Source organism: Nicrophorus vespilloides, unplaced genomic scaffold (assembly GCF_001412225.1).
Source record: "Nicrophorus vespilloides isolate i.1.1-1 unplaced genomic scaffold, Nicve_v1.0, whole genome shotgun sequence".
In the NCBI taxonomy this organism is placed as follows: Eukaryota; Metazoa; Arthropoda; class Insecta; order Coleoptera; family Silphidae; genus Nicrophorus; species Nicrophorus vespilloides.
In genome coordinates, this window is record NW_017097489.1 from 173,901 (window position 1) to 188,398 (window position 14,498).

Sequence of the window (14,498 nt, forward strand, 5' to 3'; positions counted from 1 at the left end):
TGGGTTTTAGATTACATAATTTTCATATCTTCTATTGAATATTGATTAGCAAATATTAATCGTTTAAAGTTCGGTTTTTATGTAGAAAAAAATAATAACATTTTTAGGATTATTTAGTGAAATTATATCTATAGACATTTTCTATAGATATTGATTATTTTTAAAATTAACTGTACTTCAGGATTCTCCCCTAAATAGAATATCATTTATTAAAACCTTCAATGAAAATGAGAGTGAGTCGAGCCTGAACTTGAAACTGGTTACGTGAACTAGGTCACGATAGGGGGAAGAACGTACATAAAAGGGGTTGCAGGCACTCGGGTTTTGCCATCGTATGGAATGCGAATTTTATGGAAACGACCGTAGAAGCGGAAACGCCGCCAACTGAAAATACCTATCTACATTAAAGGATTAGCGACAATTGAAGCCTACTAATAGAATGAACAGTAACATTCAAGGCCAGGCTAATGCCCCGAGGACATTTGAATCTTTGTTTATCAACTCCTATTATTGTTTTGTTTAACGAAGCTTTAATACTTGGTTGAAATACTATATTGATGTTTTTAATACTTACGTTAAATATTGTTAACATTTATTTATTTTAATATAAAAATAAAGAGTAAATCGTTTTTTCTGATCTTTAAAAGTTATATAAAACATTCTAAATTCAACATAAATACGATTTGTTTGTTACTTTATTATTATTTCACCGTCATATAATCTAGCAATCAACCTTCGGAAATCTCACAAACACTTGTTTTGTTTAACGAAGCTTTAATATTTAGTTGAAATGCTATCTTAGACCTTTAGTATTGTTGTTGTGAATCATCTGCATTTGTCGCAAATGTTATTAATATAAAATTATATTATTTATAATAATATTAATTATATTTTTTTTTTTGCATATATACCTATTATTTTTACAACTTTAATAAAATTAAAAATTTATATTTTTTTAATACGTTAAATATTGTTAACATTTATTTATTTGAATATCAAAATAAAGAGTAAATCGTTTTTCTGATCTTTAAAAGTTATATAAGACATTTTAAATTCAACATAAATACGATTTGTTTGTTACTTTATTATTATTATTTCATCCGTCATATAATCTAGCAATTAACCTTCGGCAATCTTAGAACCACGTACCACATAGCTCAGATTGTCAATACTGAAACTGAATGTCTTTCTTCCTGGTCAATGTAAAATTTGTATGTAAAATGTATTTGATTTTTACTTGTATAGTGAATTTTCCCAATATAAACTAATGTAACATACGATAATGAGTTCCATTTTGCGAGTCATTTTTCGTACAATTAATTTGGTCGTTATGCGAGGTGCTCGTTAAGTAATTTAATTTAAAAAATATATAATTAAAATTTATACAAAATAATTATTTTATTAACTGCAATGAATTTGAATTATTTTCTGATAATAATACTAGCAGTATTTTTTTGTAACTCATCTATGTTTTTCATAGAGATACAAGTATTTTATTTTATTACTGTTTTTATTAGAAAATAATATTTTCTTATAATATTGGTTCAATGTAAGGTTAATTTATTATAAACTGGTAGTATTTTTAGCACAATGTCTATACATTTTTCATCATTTCATTAAACGTCGTCATTTTATCTCCGAGCTTTTTTCAAGAAAGTTAGACAGAATCGAGACTAAAAAAATATAGACTTTTGTCCAAAGTTTTTAAGTATAAAAAGAAGCATATTTCGTTAGTGGATCTGACCGACAATGGAATGATATTGGACAGTTGCCAGGATATGTGGCGCTAAAGAACTAAAGTGAAACAAAAAAAGGCGATCCATTAGGGACACGTTAGACAAATAAATATATTATCTGTGCATTTCATTTGAAACAAGTAAAAAGATGACTAAAAAATATGTTTTCTTCATTCATCTCTTATCATTTTGTCCTTGTTTATTATAATACAAATTTGATAACGATATTATATTGTATCCGCATTTAATAAGTGTTTGTGAAAAACACATTTTAAATCTAATATCATGGTAAATCAGTTAATAATTGTTTTCAGTAATTTTATTTAATAAAAATAATGAAAATGTGTTTTTAATTGATTTTTAATTCACAACAATTTTCGATAAAATCTTATTTATATACATTATTAGTAAAAATACAGTTAATTTTAAATATATTTTGTCTATCATTTTGAGTTACTGTTAATCTAATTAAAAAAATATATAATAATAGTTTCGTTTTGTTTTCTTGGACGGAAAGATTTTTTATGGACATATACAATAAATTATGTTTATTATTAGCTTTGAAATACAGCAATTCAAAATTAAACAAGAGAAATAATTACTCTTTTAAACATATTTATTGTCAATATTACAAACAATCTCTGGTAGATTATTGATTGTAATTAATTTTCAATTACTAAAAAAAAATGTTGTTGCAAGCAGCAATATTATCGTAAACATTTTAAATAATATACTAACAAGAATAGTAAATACATTTATGAAAGAAGAAAATGCTTCGAATATTGATAAAATACAATAAAGGACCTGAAATAAACTTTCTGAAACGAGATGTGTCATTCCTGGTAAAGATATATTCAAGGTTCGGCCAACTTGTTCATTCTTCAGATAGAATATTCTGCTTAAAATGTAATCGTGATCTTCCCGATTTAGTAAAACAAAGTTTTTTTTTGTTTCGGTTTACTAGCATCAAATTCTAAATAATTTTTTTTTCCAATGTCCATGATCAACCAACAATCGTTTCGCAATCTATGCATTGGACAACCTTGATAAATACTATATTTTATATTATAGCACATAAAGAAATGAACCATAAGATTTTTTGATTTAGTTTGCTAATATAAAAAAAAACGTATATAGAATTATTGTATTTATTGTTATGTTAAAGCATGAATGATATTATGGAGATCCTCAAATGCAAAAAATAGAACACAGACAACAATAAACTGTGGATTCATTTTAATCATAGCACTTCAATTAATTAAAAAGAATAATAAACGATTCTCTATTTTTTTATATTTTATGTTAAAAAAGACATTTGATTGTCATTTTTTCTGAACCTTTGTTTTCATCTATTTGAAAATATAAAAGAGCTGTCCGGGCGTTTCATTTAGCATGAATCCTACTAAGCACATCCCTCATTTTCATCTCCTTTTTAAAATTACATTTTTTTTAAATAATATGTTCGTATCCAATTAATGCTGTAAAACGACTTTTGTGTCATCTTTGAAACTCTCTTCTCCACTTCCATTTTTGCATATGTACGTACGTATTTACGGTGTGAAATATAATATTTGTTCGTCATTTGTGCACAGAGTACGTCAGGAAATGTGTTACATTGTTACTTTAACGATTGCTATTAATTAATGTTTCATATTCACAAATTTTATAGACCGAATCTAAATTAATTATTAATAATTTTGTGGAATCTTTATGATTTTCAATTTAATTATATTTTCAAGTTATATTTTATTATTTATTGTGTATATGATAATTAATATTAAAAGATAATTTGATAATATTTTCAAGTAATTATAATATTAATATTAGTTAGTATTATATAATTTGTGATTTTAATATATTCTTCAGATTGCGTGCAAAGTTGTATACTTTAGTATAGATTAAGATTAGCATATTGCACAAGGAAAGCAATGCATGCAATATTATAGATTTTATGCTAAAGTGTGTAAAAAAGATTTAATAATAACAATAACTGCAATGACTGTTAACAACAGACAATATATAGTCAATTTATGTTGTAGATTTTTATAAAACTATATTAACAAGTTTATAAATTAAATTAAATTTATCGTAATGTTGATTTATAAAGACAGAAATGCTTATTTCAATAGGCTTTTGCTCCAAATCAATAAAAAAATTAAATTATACTTTGAAGATTTATAATTTAACTATAGAAATTTAAACATTTATAAAGACAGAAATGCTTATTTCAATAGGCTTTTGCTCCAAATCAATAAAAAAAATTAAATTATACTTTGAAGATTTATAATTTAAGAGATAATATAATTTAAGATTTATAATTTAACTATAGAAATTTAAACATACAAGAAAAAATAAATGAAACAAGTAGGATCAAATTTAAACTGACATAAGTATATAGAAAAGTTTATTTACTGCAAAGTATATTGAATTCGTTTCGCCTTTCCGGCGAATAAATACAGATTTACCGAGATTGTTTAGTTGCTTGTCTATCTGTTATAAGTTTAAAAAGTTTGAAAGAAATATCCTGAAACTAAATGTACTTTAACTTTTATTCGAATAAATATTATTTCAAAATCAATACTTTTCACTGCAAATTCTTTTATAAGCATAAATAATTAATAAAAGCATGTAAATAAGAAAAATGTTAGTTTAGTTTACAGGTAAATATTAATAATAATAATTTAAAAAGATATATGTATCATGTAGGATGGATACTATTGGCTATTTTTCAACTTAAAACTACATTTGTGTCGTAATTAGTTCTTATAGAACGAATATATAGATTAAAAAGTGTTAACATGACTTATTTATATTATTGCACTGTTTTTTTTATATATGACAATATATTTACATATGTGTCATTTATAAAACAATAAACTGTATTCCTTATTGGTTTGTTTTAACAATATTTCTTATTATGCTGCCTAATGAGATTATAAGGCTATGTTATCATACTGAATAGGATAAGTTTGAAGTCATTTATTTGTAGAGGATTTTGAGTAGGGTTTATAAAAAAAACGGTTAAACCGGTTTTTGAATTTTCACAAAAAGAAATAGAGAAAAGGGATTTTTATAACTTTATATTTTCTATAGTTCACTCTCACTTGCTAGAAAGCTAGGGTTAATTGTCTTTAGAGAATTGAATAAATAACCAAATAATCAACCCTCTAAATTCACATCACAAGATATTTATGAATTGATTTTTTCAATGTTTTTAATCAAATAATTTAATTAATTAATTATTCTATTTTAAGTCAAGGCTCGAAAACCGTTTTGTTTAGTTGGAAAACCCCGGTTTCGAATTTTAAAGACCGACAAACCCCAACTTTGAGAAACTAATATAGTGACCTCTTTTTTTAAGAAAACATTTTCCTATATCAGAAATGGTTTCATCATCACAAAAAGCAGGTTGCGTTTATTTGCTTCACTAAAACATTTCTTATCATATATAAAAATAAACAAAGCATCTTACATAATCAAATGTTAGTAATAAACAAAATAATTATTTTGATATTTTTCGCAACAATGAACATTTAAGATTACTGTTTTATAGTTATAAAATATTTGTTAAATATAATGCATTTTTTTCCTTATCGTGAAATTGAAAAACTTAGATTTTTAACAATTGTAATTCGTAATATAAGGGTTAACAGGTTGCGATCGCCAAGTATGTAGTTAAAAGATCAACAAGTTAAGCTATTCAATGTTTACTTTGCACGAAACCGGAGATAACGTTTTATTTATTTATAAAATTGTCTAGAGATATCGGAACTGCAATTGCATCAACCTTAAATTCCGAAAAATCTGCCTGGAAAATTGATTCGGAAAAGTGTTTTCAGTGATACTGCGCTATAGCTCCTCATCAGTATTCCACGTTGTTCCAGTGAAGTGTGCTCGTGTTCTACCACATCGTGATGTTGTTGATCGTACGTTTCTGTTATTGTTTCTAACATGTCTAGGTCATGCATCGTACAATCTGAGCTTCCTCAACGTCGGATTGGACGACAGTTTAACGTCTGTGATAATGAACAAATGCGATTCGGTTCGTCAAATGAACGAAAAATGTATGCAGTAGCTTAGTTGGTTGATGGCATTCGTCGGCAGCACGTTGTGTTGAATTTGTGTGCGCGCACGGGATGAAAATCGATCCTTATAGGAAACACCAGAACGCGCGCTCTTCAACCGACACTCACGCCACTAGCACTCCGACACTCCGATCAAACTTTCCTCGATCTCTTACAAATATTATTTGAACTTAATAAATTGAGGTACAATTCAATTCGAATATGAATAACTGCAATGAGGAAGCGAATGTCGGTGTCGGGGGTGCGCTTCCGAAAATAGAGAAATGCAAGGTATACAAGATTCGTTGGCTCGTTTTGGCTATTTTCGTCGTCTATTCCGCGTCCAATGCTATGCAATGGGTACAATACTCTATCATTTCCGAAGTCATCACCAACTACTACAAGGTGTCCACCGACTGGGTCAATTGGACCTCTATGATATACATGGTTCTCTACATACCATTCATCTTTCCCGGAAGCTACATACTCGACAAACTGGTGAGTAACTTTTAAACATCATACTTATTAAACGCAACTTGGTTACGCGAAGTTTTAGAGAAAGGAAGCGCTTGTACTAAATCCTTCAATTATGCTAATTACAATTAAAGTTTTAGATCTCGTTTCCATTAGTAATCTTCAGGTTAATTTCTAAACTCAAATCATCAATTACACTATATTATACTTCCTTTTTTTTCATCAAGTTTGTAAAGTAAAGTGCTTATCAATTCAAGTACAATTTAAAACAATAATTATAAATGTAATGAGTTAATATCTAAATATCATTGCTACACTAAAACCATGAATGACTATTAGAAAATATTATTTGTTTAAAGTACAAATCTACAATTACACAACATTTTTAATCAACAAGTCTAAAACATCTGTTAAAAAAATATTTATTTATTTATGTTATTTTTTTATGAAAAAAATGGAATCAATTAGTTCTTATTGTTTATTACATGTGGATTTAAGTTTACACTTGTGTATAATTAAATATAAATAATCCATTTAAAAAAAATGTTTTGAGTTCAATATAGTCGAAACCATTGCAAATGCTGATGGGTTACGACTACCTGCGCATTTCAAGGTTATTTCAAATCTTTTAGATGTGTAACCCTTCCAGTACAATTACCTTTATTATTGTTTCTTTTTATGTTTTCTTCCCTTCTTTTTTTTAATTTAAATTATTTTGCATAAAACATTAAAATAAATGTATTCTGTATAAAATGTTGGAACATAAACACAATTAGTGAAATGAAGAACATATTTTTGTTTTGGTTTTAAAAGTTAATAGTAAGTTGCAAATTGAAAATTAAAATTCTTGAAATTATATTTGTGAGATTATCACAATATTCATTGAGTCATAATGATCTTTTAAATGTACTTAGTATATATTTATTTTTATCCTAACATATTGTTAATACTTCTTTAATATTTTATATAATAAAAACAATATTTATACGCTCAAACAAATATTCACGACAAATTAAAATTTTGTTTTTATTTTCCAATTAAGATCGATGATATTTATCAAAGCATTGTAAAAATTTCAAGAAGGTAATTATTATTTTCAATCGTAACTTATACATATTATACAATTTTTCAAATGTTTTAGTTATTGCATTTTCTTTTCATATTTTGCTTACTGCTGTTATTTTAATTGCATATGTGAATGAACGTTTCAAGGTCACATTTGTGGAAACATATTTTTTAAAGCTATAAATAGGAACCAATGCACGTATTTTTTTTCATTACGAAGCTATTATACATTTTTTTACCTTGTGTATGAAGATTAGTTTTTTACACAAAGACACTGAATCTACAATACATACAAAACAAAATTCCACAAGGACTTCGACTTTTCTGAAGGCAATTCATATCTCCATTCTTTTGTAAATTAAAAAAAAACTATATATAGATTGATTATATTTTGCAAAAATGTTGAAAGGTGTATTTTTTTAATGAAATCACATTTTATATAAGATCTTGGCATTAGGATATGGTTAAATTACGACGGTTCAAGGACAATATGTTAATTCTTTCAAAAAAGGAAAATATCGAGTTAACTTTATTCATTTTGTTTGTGTATTTCACATCAAAATATTTTCCTCTATTTGCTTTTTTATATCACATTGTTTACTGGTAATATATACTTATCTTTGTTGTTGTATACGATTTATCTCTTTATTCACAGTTCACACTTAAACAATTTTCAAAATACATTCAACAATCACTGAATTTTATAAAACAATCGAAGAAAAATAAATAATTATAAGTATTTTTCCTTAAAATTTATTTGATTTGTTGAAACTGATTACAAAGATTTAATCTAAAGTATGTTGTCTCGAGATAATTTTTTTTTTAATTACAATCAATAGGGAGAGTAAGTTCAATTAATATTTTGTCCGATGGATCTGTATCAAAAAAAAAAATTATATTCTAGAAAAGTAGTAAACAGGAATAAAATCTTACAGCTATAAAATAATGAAGTTACATAAAATGGGAACAATGGGAACAAATATCATAATTATTTTGATAAGAATATAAAATTTATATTAAATATAGGTAAATAATCGTTAAATGTATACATTTACCAACGTATACAGGTAAAAGTTGAAAATAATAAATATGATACACTTGTTTGTATATTAAGATTAAAATGTAATTGAAATAATTTAAACGTTTATTTATTACAGTACAAGAAATGCTATAATTGCACAAAACTTTAGATATTTTGCACCTACACTTTCTCTTGTCTCGTATTTCTTTCTTTGTTTTGCATTTCTTGCAAATCCTTGTCCTCCAATAGTTAGAGATTATTTCGCAATAACAACCTCACTTACTAATATTTCAATATTAGGATCACATAATCAATAGATATGACTTCCTACAAGCAATTTACCAACGTCATTAGGTAAATGTATATATTTTCCGGAAATGGTGGGAAATGTAAGTCGTTATTATAATTATGAACGATAAATGTAGTTTTACGAAAAATAATGGATTACCGGACTTTAGAAACGCTAGTTTGATGAATAAAAAAAGGCTTGACTGTATAGAGAGGGAAAAAATATAAAATAAATTGTTTTATTAATTTATTTTAAAAATTTCCAAACCGGACTGATCATAGACACAATATATTGCTGTGTTTCCTCAAAAATAATTGTATTTATTTTCGATAAGTTTCATAAATTGTCATAAAGGTTAATTTTATAAATGGAAACTTCGATTACATTTGTAATTATAATTTCGCACAGTATTCACGAAAATTATCAAGGTGCAATTGAATATATTTGTTGATTAAGCGCGAGTTCATGTAATTATAGCTAAGATTTCTTCTTAGAAATTGAAATGTCTTAATTCCTAATCAATGCAAACCATTAACAAGAAATTGTATTGCGCAGTGCAAGTGTGGATTATTATATTTTTTTATGGAAAATCCGCTCACGTTATAAATTATAATTGCATGTGCGTGAGTCTTTATATAAGTATAAGTTCTTGTGGTTGCAACAAAAGTCAATTCCTTGAACGTGTTATTTTTTCGTTACTGATCAATGCGATTCAAAACAAATGTTACGCTAATATGAATAATGTTAATCATACTCGTTGTAATAAATAAAAACTAACATATAGTGAAACCTCGCTTAACGAGCGAATTTCCGGATTTTAACTCGTATAGTGAAGTCATTTTCAGTTGCGAGTTATTTTTCTTACAATTTATTTTGCTCGTTAAGCGGAGTGCTCGTTAAGCAAGGTTCCACTGTATTAATGATGGAAAGTCCACGTATGTTTATCGAATCACAACGTTAATATCGATTACGTAACGTAATCTCAATCAGATAACTTGTGATGTCGTATCATTTTCAAATTATAAGTGTTTTATGTAATCTTCAATTAAAAAATATATTTATAGACTTTTTGCATTGTGTAGATTTTTTATTAAATTTTATTTTAGAATAAATTGAAAACGACGATAGATGTCGACATAGCATTTTTAAATACTAAAATAATAGAAGATTTTATAATTCAGAAAAGTTATTATTAAAACATGTTCAACGCGCAATTCTTTTCTCAGTAGTTACATTTTAATTCTTTTTGAGTATTTTTGTAAATTAATGACTGTAATTCATGTATTATTTCCTGTTTTAAAAATTTCTTTTCGTCTTATTTTAAACTGATAAATATACAAAAATAACCATAAAATAACCGCAAAGATGGTTAAATATGTCGAGTTATTATACAAATTTTAAAATTTGCAATATTTATCATGTACGCACTATAGCTAATAGATATTTATTAATGCTAACACATTATCGGTATACACATTATCGGGAAATAGATGTCCCGTTTTGAGGATTTTTACTAATAAAAATACAAAAAAAAACACCTGAAAAGAAATAAATTATTTGGTCTTATATTTTTCTGAAGAACAAATTTGCTTAAGTGTATTTGTAGTTGATTTTAAATGCGAATAAAATTCTTGGCACGATTTACTTTCGTAAGTAACATGGCTTTAGAACTGGGACTTCTAGTTAAGTTTTTTCGTTTGTCCATAACTTTGTTTTGAAATAGTCATACTTTACTCTTTGTTTAAAAATGACTAATAGTTAATCAATCTATTATTTAAAGTATTTCATAACTGCCATACATTTAACAATCCGAAATAAACTTGGATATTTCAAACATTCCTTTGTTATTATTGTTGGACTTCAAATTGCAAATTGTATATGTAAGCTCCTTACGTATGCTGATAAAAAGAGATATGCATATAAGACATGTCAATTTTTGGCCAGAGTTCAAAGAACCCGCGTGTTTTTTTATAATTTTATTAATCACATCATACGATACAACGTAAATGGAAACAGACATTTTTCGACGATAAGATTACTATTTAGTAGATTCATCATGAATCATTGAGAAGTGAATGTTCTGTACAAATTATCTATATTCAAAGAGTAAAAATAATAAAAAGTAGACAAAATATTTGTAATATCTGTAAAAGTGTATAAAAGTGATCAAACGTGTTATTCTGATAATACGTATATCATTAATATAATTAATAGTAATATCATTAATATACGTTTTGCATAATAATTTGCATTATTTTAAATACTTGTAGTAGGATTAAGTTGATCAAATTATAATTTTAATATAGCGGAATAAAATCTGAATAGAAGGCATGATCAAATCGGGACAAAAACGACTTATTTATTTACACCAAGAAACTGGCATATTCTTTCCGAAAGCCACTGCGCGAGATGGGATACAAATTATGAAAAATTTTAAATGTCGCATGATACACCTTTAGGTATGTAAATTTTATATATAGACTTGTTACTCCAATAAAACGTTATTAATTATATACTTTTCTTAACTAAATTAAGCTATGGAAAATATTCATCTCCAAAATATTATTAAAGAAAGTTAATATTTTCTGTTATCGACTTGTTTTCCTTAAATCCAATACACTTTTCCGTTCCACTTTGACGTCTCTGTGGAAGTGACAGAACAATTACATCGTGAGATTGTTCTGATATTAGGTTGGGTGATGTAATACAACATGTTTTTATTTCATATAATTTCGGCGCGAAGCTAGGATCTGTAAAAATCGGTTCAGTTGACCGAAAGATTGTAAAAGTAAATGTATTTTCTAAATTACAGTCTGATATCTGTGCAATGAACGAGTTTGTGTTTCTTTGACAAACAATTCTCGCGGTTCATCGCATAATAAAATAATCGTGACCGACACCAAAATTTCATGTAATAACAATTTATTGTTTAATTATCATAATTATTATATGATTTAGCTTAATATTTTTTTTTAGAGTCAACAAGACTTAAATTTTTGGAAATAATTTATTACAGCAAACCAAGTTATAAACTTTTTAAATCATTGTAATTTTTAAAAGTTTTTTTTTATAAATAGAAGAAATAATTAAATTAACGCAATACTGAAAAATTCACAAACTTAGTAAAATTAAATTTAAATGTCGGTAATGAAAATTATTATCGCAAATTATTGAATATTCTGTAATTGCTGAAGCGGAGAATTATTTTTGAAATAAAGCCACCAAATGTGGTTACATTATTCATACTGCCTATAATATTCAAGGTCATACGATTCGCTCCGTCCAACCCATTAATCAACAATCAATTATTAATGAAACAATCCATCAGCCTTTTACCATCATACTTTGACGTTGACATACTTTGGCCATTTATACCCCCAGCAGATACAAAACTTTTCTTTTGTTCATTTACTATTCTTCTCCGTCTTTTTTTCAATTTATTTTTTCAAAAAAAAACTTTTTATGTACAGTCGCATAACATCGTGCGTAGTTCGAAAACTTTTTTTTGTTTGTTTATTATTTTGACTAATATTAAACTTTTTTTTCAGGGACTCAGGGTTTCAGTGATTATTGGAATAATCGGTACTTGTGCTGGTTCATGGATAAAGGTTGGTTCCGTACATCCGGACCGTTTCTGGGTTGGTTTCTTGGGACATTCTATCGTGGCTCTGTCTCAAGTCTTCATCCTCTCTGTTCCGGCACGTCTAGCTGCTGTCTGGTTCGGTCCTAGTCAGGTGTCTTCAGCTTGCAGTATCGGAGTATTTGGAAATCAGGTAAATACTTAGTAGTTAAAGGGCTGGCATACATTGGGGACAATACAAAATGTAAAGAATGAGAATATAAAACGTATATACGTACGTATGTTGAATTTCAACAATATAACATCGATAATCAGAAAATTTTGTACTTTTTAATAATTATATCACGTTTCATGCATAAAGTTATTTATTGCATACTGAGGTCACTTTGGTTTCATTGAATATTTGTAATTCAACCATGGCATACATATATATTGTGGCTCAATTATGAAGTAGGCTATTATATAAATTAAATGAATAGGTTCTTTCTTTCATTTATTTTAAAATTAATTTGAACTATATTCTTAAATATTTTAATTTCTCGAGCATTTTCTGATTCTTTTTCCAAGAACAAATGTTATACATTTATATATTTACTTCACATATATTGTATTTAAGTTTTTGGTACTATAATCTCTAATAATGAAATTTGTACAATTTTAAACTTTTTTATTGTAAATATATTTGAAGTAGTCATAAAAAAAGCGAGGTATATTTTTATTAATTAGCGTGATTCATAAAATGTCCAATTCAGTAATTCTTATTTAAATTTATAAAATTGCTGCATGTTGAAATTACTTGAAAGTACTTTTTGTTGTATTTAAAAAAAAGTAATCGATTGGAAAAACCTATTGACATTGCTTCTACTAAAGTAAATAACAAAGAACGACGGAAGTGAAAACGTTTAGAACTTGTTTTCGAGACAATATACTAGTATTGATTTAATAGTAGTCTTATTTTCACCTGGTTTATATACGTAACTGATACTTTATTACATAATATTTTATCAATAGTTAAATCTTTTTACTATTCACATCTTGTTTTTATCTTATTATTACCTTAAAAATATGTTATATGTTACCTATGAAATTATACAATAATAAATAATATTTATTGCAACTAACATAATAAAAACTTAAATAAGAGCTACTGACCATAGATCTTTATGCCCATTATATAATATTACATATGAACACATGGAGCAATGTTAATACGATGAATAAAATATATATAATAATTGCAATAATAAATTGTGAACACATGACTGAGATTTATATGCAATATCATATATTTCCTTTTACGCGTAATTTTAACCATTAAAACTATAGAATATACGTATCATTTATCACACTGAATTTATTCTATTCTCTTCGTTCATCATGAAAGTATTTATGATCTCAATTAATTGTATATATTCTGGAAATCATAAAGCGCAGGCACGGGTTCTCGGTGAATTTCATACAGAAAGTAACAGTAATATCGCACATCTATACAAAATGATATCACACATCGCAGGACACATTCCTGCTTACTTTGGCCGCGTGCTTACTCGCACTTTGGTACAGATTATATCAATCATTTGCAATGATGGAACGGACATCCTACTCACACTCGACACCAATTTTCTCTTTGCCACAGTTTAATTAATAAATCTACCAAATCCATATTAACATCCAGCTCATTCTGTCAACGTACCAACAAAAAAGAAAGTAAATAATAGGAAGGGCAAATTACAGCTAAAAAACGACAGAGGACCATAAACTATAGCTTATCGTATCTCTGCAGAAAGTCTGAAAATGAGCTGGGTGTATTTAGTATTTCCAGCGGTTTATTAAGTACGTTTCGGCAGAAATCTCGACACCCAAAGACTCCCCAGACAACCGTTCTAAAGGCAATCCACGAGAAAAAAGCTCTCATCCTAATACGAACAAAAATCAATGCGTTCCCTCTTTCCGCCAATAATGCATTTAATTACTTTACACTGCGACGAAAAAGTTTTCCTCATTAAAAACCAACCACGATGAAATATGTATTTTCGCAAATTTTGTTTTCTTCTTTGTGCAAATAAATATGGTGTGTATATATATATATATGTATATATATATATGTATATATATATATATATTACGCAATAAAACTGTTGTTATATATTTTCTACGTGTTATTTATTGCACGTGATGTGTGTTTGTGTTCGTGTGGACATGGATTATATTTCAAGAATGTTATTTATTTTTAATCTCATAATACATATGGCAAATAAAAGTAATGCTT

General features: G+C 26.8%; 1 protein-coding gene across 1 annotated transcript; it reads left to right on the plus strand.

Annotated features, from left to right (window-relative positions):
- Nucleotides 1–5,616: 5,616 nt before the first annotated feature.
- LOC108560226 (uncharacterized MFS-type transporter C09D4.1-like) lies at nt 5,617–12,453 on the plus strand. Its single transcript, XM_017917682.1, has 2 exons — nt 5,617–6,298; nt 12,198–12,453. The coding sequence occupies exons 1-2, from the start codon at nt 6,023–6,025 to the stop codon at nt 12,432–12,434; spliced, it is 513 nt and encodes a 170-aa protein (XP_017773171.1). The 5' UTR covers nt 5,617–6,022; the 3' UTR covers nt 12,435–12,453.
- The last annotated feature ends 2,045 nt before the right edge of the window (nt 12,454–14,498 follow it).

Coding starts and splice junctions, on each gene's coding strand:
- LOC108560226 (XM_017917682.1), top strand. CDS start 6,023: ATGAATAACTGCAATGAGGAAGCGAATGTCGGTGTCGGGGGTGCGCTT. Junction 6,299..12,197: donor GCTACATACTCGACAAACTG/GTGAGTAACTTT, acceptor CTTTTTTTTCAG/GGACTCAGGGTTTCAGTGAT.